The sequence below is a fragment of the Hesperophylax consimilis genome, chromosome 13 (assembly GCF_061612785.1).
Source record: "Hesperophylax consimilis isolate HC1 chromosome 13, BYU_Hcon_1.0, whole genome shotgun sequence".
Lineage (NCBI taxonomy): Eukaryota > Metazoa > Arthropoda > Insecta > Trichoptera > Limnephilidae > Hesperophylax > Hesperophylax consimilis.
The window spans coordinates 21,647,786-21,655,665 of NC_142848.1; the positions used below are offsets into that span (position 1 = coordinate 21,647,786).

Below are 7,880 nucleotides of genomic sequence, written 5' to 3' on the forward strand. Positions count from 1 at the left end.
GGACCATTATTTGGTTAAATTTCATATACAGAACTGTGTTTCATCATGGTTATGCAATTTTCATTTTGATCAAGTGGGATGACAATATATGATGTCAGTCAAGTGTAAGAGAGATAGAGCGTGTGCTAAATAGGTTAGACTCGAGTCAGTGAAGATATTGATTTCCGTTTAAATCAGTTAATGTGTGTGTAATTTATTGTGAAAACTGACGGACATCGCTACTATTGCACCTGCCTACTGAAAAATAGGTCTAAATTATGTTCTTTGTTTTTCAAGTGATGGTGGCAAACTCTTTTCTGTCGGGAAATTACCCTAACATCTACAAATCAGGATTTTTTTGCAATGATCCGGCACTGTCTTTCACTCCTAGGCCCGATACTGTTTCTGATTCGCTGTTACTATCCACGTGCTTGGGAATGCATATCATAGTGGTAAGTATTTTCATAAATTAAACATTATGTATTATACTCTTTAACTGTCTGAAAAATACTTATTTATAGGTGTCAAAGCCAGAGTTGACAAAAAAACATTCCTCATATATTGTTTGCAAACATCCTATTTAAAATTTGTTATTCTGGGAAATGAAAATTCTATCCTCTGTCTAGCTGAGCCCTCTCAAATAATAGGAGGATTTTAAAATTGTCAGGTTATTGTAATGATATCGCTTGTCTATGATAATGTGCATTAGTCATTTCTGCATTAATTATTCACATTGAATTAGCTCAAATTTGCTTTGAATATAAGTGTCATTTTCAAAGTTGTAACTAATTGTATGAAGAGTAACAAGCGGTAAAGTGGGTACCTATAATGTAATATTTTTGCAGTAAATTAATTTAAAATGCCTTTTTTAAAGTTGGAATTATAATATCCTGTGATTTTTCATGGGTGGCGCTAGAATCTACTAAAGCGTTTGTTAAAAAAACTATGACCGCCATAATACAGGGACATCCCAAGCATGGTGCATGAAATAATACTAAATTACAGTATTCATTTTTTGGCATGCAATAAAAAAAATGTTATAGTGTTAACTATACAATAGGTAAGTCCTGTTTTTGGATGTCACAGGTTTTTCTAAATAATACTTAATTTTTCTGTATTTTTAGATGATATTGAATGAAACGATTATGCACGCAGGCGATGCGGATAAATATTCATTTAAGAAATGCATTCAAGATGTGAAAATAGTATGCTTTTGGACACGTGAATATTTTAAAACTGTCCTCATTGGTTTATTATTTGCAATGATTGTCAAACAAGTTATCGGCAATCCTCGACCAACCTTCTTTGCTGTCTGTGCTCCTGATAAAGCTGTAAATTGTACAACTGGGTAAGAGTATTTTCAAAAAATTTACGTCACAATTTATTGATGTCACATTTATATGTAAAAATACAGTATATGCAGGATTATGATAATTTTCATGGTAGGTTGAGGCGTTTCAAACTTTTTTCAAATTTTGTGTTGTCGCAATTCAATGAATAGCGCCATTTTGTTTTTTCAAAACCACTAATTATTGAATTGTCACCATGTCAAATGTCAAATGTCAAATGTCACCCATTTCCTAATAATCTATTTTGTTTTTTTTATGAATTACCCCTGTATGAAGGCAAAATTTTATACTGCTTGATACAGTTTAGCCCCTCGTCCCACGGGTCTGTAAGCAATTGATATAAACTGAGTGCTGTACGACCATTCGCAGAAAAATTAAGATCGTTATAGTGAAGTAACGGTCTACAGCGCAGTTCACTGAGGAAATTTTCTGCGCATAGTCTTACAGCATTTGGTTTATGTTGATTGCTTCCTTACCCGTGGGATGACGGGCCTACCTTGCGAACGGCCAAATAACGAACTAAAGAATAAAAAAACTTTGTTTTTCATAAATCCTACACTAGCAACACCACCAACTGCAAAGTTCAGTATGTCAAGGATGTATTAGGATACGCCACCCATTTAATTTAATTAATTGTTTCAAATTTTCTTTTGGTAGGTAAGGTTCCAAATATATTTTAATAAGTACCTATTTGCAGAATGTACATCGAAAATTATGAGTGCACCAACCCGAGTTATTCTGTCAAAGAATTATCAAACAGCAACCAAAGTTTCTTTTCCGGACATGCCATGTTTTCCACTCACTTCGCTTTTTTCCTTTTCGTGAGTATGACAACATTTAACTAATAAAGATTATCAACACACTTTTTCAATAGAAAAAGCTATCCTAGAGCAAAATGGCATCTACCTTTTTTACTCTAAGCCTAGGAATTGCTGGTTAAAGTCTATTGACTACATACATGTGTTTTTCCTTGGAGCTTTGCTATGGGTATTACATTTTTGTAGTTTTAATACTGTGCTTTTTGTGTAGTGGTACTTACACAAGCGTTGTGGGGGCCCAGGGCTCTGGAAGGTATTGTGGCAGATCGTCACAATCGCATTTGCAGCAATTGCTTCCCTAAGCAGGATCAACGACCGCCGCCATCACTGGTGGGACGTTCTTTTCGGATGTGTGGTAGGCGCTCTGTTAGCTGTCTACACGGTAAGCTATAAATCAGTCATCACTGATTGCTGTAGTATCGGTTAGGGCAGGGGGGTATAACTCCGAGAAAAAAGTGGGTCAGAAAAAAAGACACGGTAATCTCTATGGGTGACTTGTGACGTATATTTTCCACAAACCAATACGAACTTCATGCATGTTTATAGGCCGCTGTCATTGGCCGATTTTAGGCTAGCCAATGGGTTGGCTCCGAATGAGAATTATATCGTCTATGGTTACGCCTTTTTTATAGTTTCTATCCTAGTCGATGATGAGTATGTGTAGTAGTGACGTATATTTTTCAGTTACAGACTTTTATCTATGGCAAACATTAGGACCCATGGGCTCAGTACTAAAAACCCGAAGATATTGATCTAGTGAGTGGTTCATTTATGGGTTAGGGGGTCGAGCTAACAACAGTCCTAAGCATCAGGTTCCCACCCGTGCATTACAGGTTCAATCCTCTGTTTAAGTCCTCCAGTATTGCACAAACAACATTGTCAATTTAGTATGATGTTAGTAGGAGAAATTCAAAGTTAAAGAGGATAATTTGTTCCAAACTTTCTTATTGTCAGTGTTTTTTTTTTTTATTATGGGGAAATTTTTTATTCGGGCGATATAATTCTTCTTTATTTCTTATAGACACAACTAAGTCATGTTAGATTTATGGTTTATGTTTTTGAATTATGCCATATAATATAATAATATTATTGAACTGGACTTATCTCGTAAATTTATCAGATCGCAGAAAAATCTGTGATCTATTAATATTATATAAAATAATTCACTCGGTCCTGGATACCCCTGATTTAATAGAACTAATACGATTTCATTGCCCTGGTCGCGCTAACAATGACTGACTCTACCGTTCTACTATAATAACACACATACATTATCACATTATTACTCACCAATCAGTCGATTACACATTTTGGGAAATGAACATGCTAACATCGGCGACATTTATTTCTTAAAATTAGCGCAATATAAACATGCACTCAAAAATTATTTTTCCATAATGTAACTTTATATACACAATATGGACATGTTGAAATGAAATGATGATATTTCTCATTGTTCTTTTTTTTGTTATTTTTGGTTGTGATACACAAAATAATTGTATGTTATTTTTAAGTTTAAAACTACTGTAATGTAATAATATTATTTTTCTTACTTTGTACTCTATTATATGTTTATTTATAAAAGGCAGTATAGCCGTTTATGTATTTAAAATAAAATAAAAAATAAAATAAAATATCAATTGATGCTGTGATATTATGATTGCAAAGAATATTTTCAAAAATACTTGCGCACTCGAGGAAGCCGGGTTTCTTTAATTATTTTTATAATCAATATATTATGATTTAGTGACTTTTTTATTCAAGTATTGTTTTCTGAATTTTTATTGTACTGAATATTAAATTGTTGCATATAGATGCACGTATCGATGGTCAGTTATATATTTTTTTTAAATACCGTCAACTAAGGCATCTTTACCTAATTTTTCAATAAAAAAGTTAATAAATCGAAAAAAAATCATCTTTTGGAAATGCTATCGCTTTAGATAGGTTAGAGTAAGATATGACTTTAATTTTATCTACTCATTGGACTTTAAAACTGTGAAACTAACCGACTAATAATAAAAGTAGGAGGTAGGTAAAGAAGTCACAAACTTGGCAACTTTACCTACTCAAAATTTCTCAATGAAACTGAAAGTTTATGTATAAAATCGGTAAAATTGGTGTTCCTTCCAACGCTTGGATCTCGATTCTATGCTTTTTGCAAAAATAAAGAGCATTTTACTGGCAACACTGGTTAGTAGGTAAAGATGCCCGACATTCTGACTACATTTCCATACAAATGCAATACTTTCGTTAGGGCTGCCACCAAACTTGAAACTATGTAGGTAGCTATATCAAAAACATTAATATAAAAGATCCATCTTATTTTGTTTATCCAAACGTTTTATTATAAAATCTTACACAATTTTTATAGCATTGGCAATAAGAATAATTAAGTATTGGTAACTTTTTAATGAAAAAAAAGTATTATTATAAAAACAAATGTATCATTATTCAACTTTGTGCGAAAATTTGACGTCGAAGTAAAGGATACCACGTCGAGTTTTGTCAGGTTCCGGTAAAAATTTTATAATGTCCACAGCAAATATAATGCTGACATCGTCGATCGTAGGCCAGTAAAATCCACCTTTTCTGCATCTTAAAAACTTTGCTGAAATGTCAAGGCCGCTTATGTCTATAATTTGACCGCAGTAATATTTTTTTATGTTTTTGGTGCCCGCAAAGCCAACTAAAATGTATTGCCCAATTTGTATTTTATCTCCTTCCTTTTCAAGCATATCTGCCTGTAGCTCCACTTTTTTTTCCATAATTTCTTCCCTCCCCATTTTCTGCTCATTCACAATCTGCGGCTCAACACCCCTTTCCATTTTAGTATCATTTGGTTCTTCTTCTTCTTCTCCTCTTTTTATTAAAATGTTCGACAGGATTCTTATTTCAGGTTTCTTTCTTAGAGCTAAGTCCGATGATCCTGCTAGATCATTGCTTTTTTTAGGGATTCTTTGTGTCACTGCCTCTTCATTGATATTTTGAATATTTCTCTTTCTAGTTGCGTTTTTATTTAGATTATCAATTAATAGGTCATTGCTCGTAACTGATTTTCCAGGTAAAACATTCATTTTCTTTTTTGTGTTTCTCTTGATAGGATTTGGTTTTCTGTTTTCTTTGAGGTAGTCAAGCAAGGCTTGATCCACATTATAGCTGATATTTTCACTGCTTTCAGGCATTTTTTTATAAACTTGCTGTGGATTGTATGGATGTATGCCCGTTGCGCGGAACCCACTAATGATGTTGTTTTTCTGGTTTATGTTTGTATCTTCAATTAATTGTTTCAACAACAACGGAAAATGATTTTTGTTCAAACAGGCCTGCTTGGGATTTTCGATTTTATATTTCATTAAAATTTTTCTCCACGATTTCTTAAGTGGCCCGAAAAAGGCCACATCAAGAGGCTGTGTAAGGTGGGTAGAGCACGGAGGAAGAAAGGCAAACCTTATGTTGTGCAGCTCACATAGTTCTACAACTTCGATATTGATATGACTTGAAAGGTTGTCACCAATTACCAGTTTTGGCCCTTGAAGCCGCCGGGCCCACGGAATTACTATTGTTGTGAACCAATCCAGAAATGTGGTTGAATCAAACCAACCGCTTTTTGTTCGGTTGTATCGAGCTCCTTCGGGGCCTCCCTCACACCAGTGACTCCACATGCACTCCGATTTGTAGACAACATACGGCGGTAAAAGGAGCCCGTTGGCTACTCCAGCAAACATAATTGATATGCAACCCTTTGAAGAGTTTACTATTCTCTCTGGATACTTCACCCCACGGCGAAATATACATTTGGCAGCGCCTGGGTCATCACTGACATTTGTTTCGTCATAATTTAATACATGACTTGTTGCCAACCCTTCAACGGATGCTTTTAAATTTTCAAAGTAAATTTTGAACTCTTCGATTGTTTTTTCCGCTCGCGCTTTTTTATATTTTGTGTAGACCTCACAGTTAATTCATGTTCGTGTCTTTTTATAAAACTTTTTACCCACCAGTTGCCTGGAGGCTTATTATCAAATATATACTCTCTGTTATTTTTTGTTAGGTATTCATAAACAACCATACGAAATTCCAAATGCGCCAAAGGCAAACCGAATTCTGATGCGGCTATTAACACTTTAACAAATTTAGATTCTTCTTCCTCCGTGAATCTGAACCTAGGTCCAGGTTTATCGGTGTGTAAATTTTTTATCCTTTTTTCAATTGTCCTACGGGGGATACCAAATTGCCTCTCTGCATCATAAGAATTAATTGTTTTTTTTTTAACCAAATCAATGGCAATAGACATCATCTCTTCGGAGTAATTTTTATAAGGTCTAGCCCCTAGTTGCCTTCTACTCCGTATAGGTGGCATCCCGAATTAACCTAAAACAATAAAAATAAATGTACATAACAAAAATTGCTACAAAGTTAATCGCCCTAAAAATACAGTAAATCTGTCAATGGGATAATTTTTTTTAAAACTACATAAATAAAAAAATATTTTGAATTCTTCATAATAACGGCTTTATATAATTGATACCCAAGTATTTAAGCACTGAAAATAAAATCAGATTGTTAAATAAAGAAAAAAAGTGCAAAAAAATATTATAAATATTTCTCATGATTGGACAACCCTATTCATAGGTCAAGTTGCCACTCAACATAAAATGGTAACTTTACCTATCGTCAACTAACATTACCCAGACGAATTTCTTCATAACCATTTAAAAGAAACGCTTGAAAATCACTTTTACGTCTTCAGAAGAGGATGTTACATAAAATATATCAATTCTACTCACCTTTGCTCAGCAGTTACGACAAAAATGATGAAATTTTGCACAGGAACCTCCAGCACCAAATGACGCCACGCACTTCGAATCTTCAATGTCTTGACAACTAAGGCAGTGCTGCCAGTGGAAAGTTTTTTTAGAGTTGCCAGGTCCATCAAAAAACTATCTACCAGTCATTAAAGTACCTACCGTTTTCTGCTTTCAAGGAATTTAAGTTTTTCAAGCACTAGGTAGACGTAGGTAAAGTTAACTGAAGTAGGTAAAGATGCCATAGTTGACGGTATTATGTTTGTTTTTTGTCTGTATCTTTTATGTTACTCCATATGTGATCAATGCGAGATAGGCGTTGGCACACCATTTCTCTAGTGTGATTTTTTGTACACAAGATAAAATCCATTTCATACGTAAAATCTATAAACAAATCAACAAAAATATGGACTGTAATATTATTGATTACAATCCTATCAAATCCACTTAATGTTTTTTAACTTGTTTTCTTATTTTTTCACAGGTGAAGTCACTGTGTTTAAATTTCACCATTTCAAGAGAGAAGACAATTGATAAGGAAGCTTTGATGGCCTAGAATTAATATTATACGGCTCGACATAGTTAAGTTTGCGGGTGGCAAAAAGAGAAACTAACGAATCATGCTAGTGACAGATCACGCTATATGCATCAAAGTTTTTTTGGGTGCTATATTACGCTATAATCTTCCTCTCCCTACGGCAGGAGAGGGAATCAGAACAATTGGGGAGTTGCCGCAAAAATCATTTGTTTGTACGGGATCTGTCACCTTTACAGCTGACAGCCGCGTGATCACGGCAGCTCCTTAAATTAATCTGAGAACGGTCGCATCATTTCTTAAATTTCGCCTTGGTAGCTGATCACGGTATATCATCATTGCCATACCCACACTTATAACACATCATTTGTTGAGTGTGACAGGTCTGTAT

General features: G+C 34.4%; 1 protein-coding gene and 1 pseudogene across 1 annotated transcript; one reads left to right on the forward strand and one right to left on the reverse strand.

Moving 5' to 3' along the window:
* The first annotated feature begins 1,240 nt into the window (after positions 1-1,240).
* Positions 1,241-7,672, forward strand: LOC149418591 (phospholipid phosphatase 1-like). The gene is made up of 4 exons (XM_089639126.1): positions 1,241-1,327; positions 2,026-2,149; positions 2,358-2,528; positions 7,439-7,672. The coding sequence occupies exons 1-4, from the start codon at positions 1,242-1,244 to the stop codon at positions 7,508-7,510; spliced, it is 453 nt and encodes a 150-aa protein (XP_089495252.1). The 5' UTR covers position 1,241; the 3' UTR covers positions 7,511-7,672.
* Positions 4,597-6,218, reverse strand: LOC149418592 (uncharacterized; annotated as a pseudogene).
* Positions 7,673-7,880: the final 208 nt, after the last annotated feature.

Excerpts from the sequence above, each read along its gene's own strand:
- LOC149418591 (XM_089639126.1), top strand. The coding sequence starts at position 1,242 with ATGATTGTCAAACAAGTTATCGGCAATCCTCGACCAACCTTCTTTGCT. Across the intron at positions 1,328-2,025 it reads GCTGTAAATTGTACAACTGG|AATGTACATCGAAAATTATG; the intron begins GTAAGAGTATTT and ends ACCTATTTGCAG. Across the intron at positions 2,150-2,357 it reads ACTTCGCTTTTTTCCTTTTC|TGGTACTTACACAAGCGTTG; the intron begins GTGAGTATGACA and ends CTTTTTGTGTAG.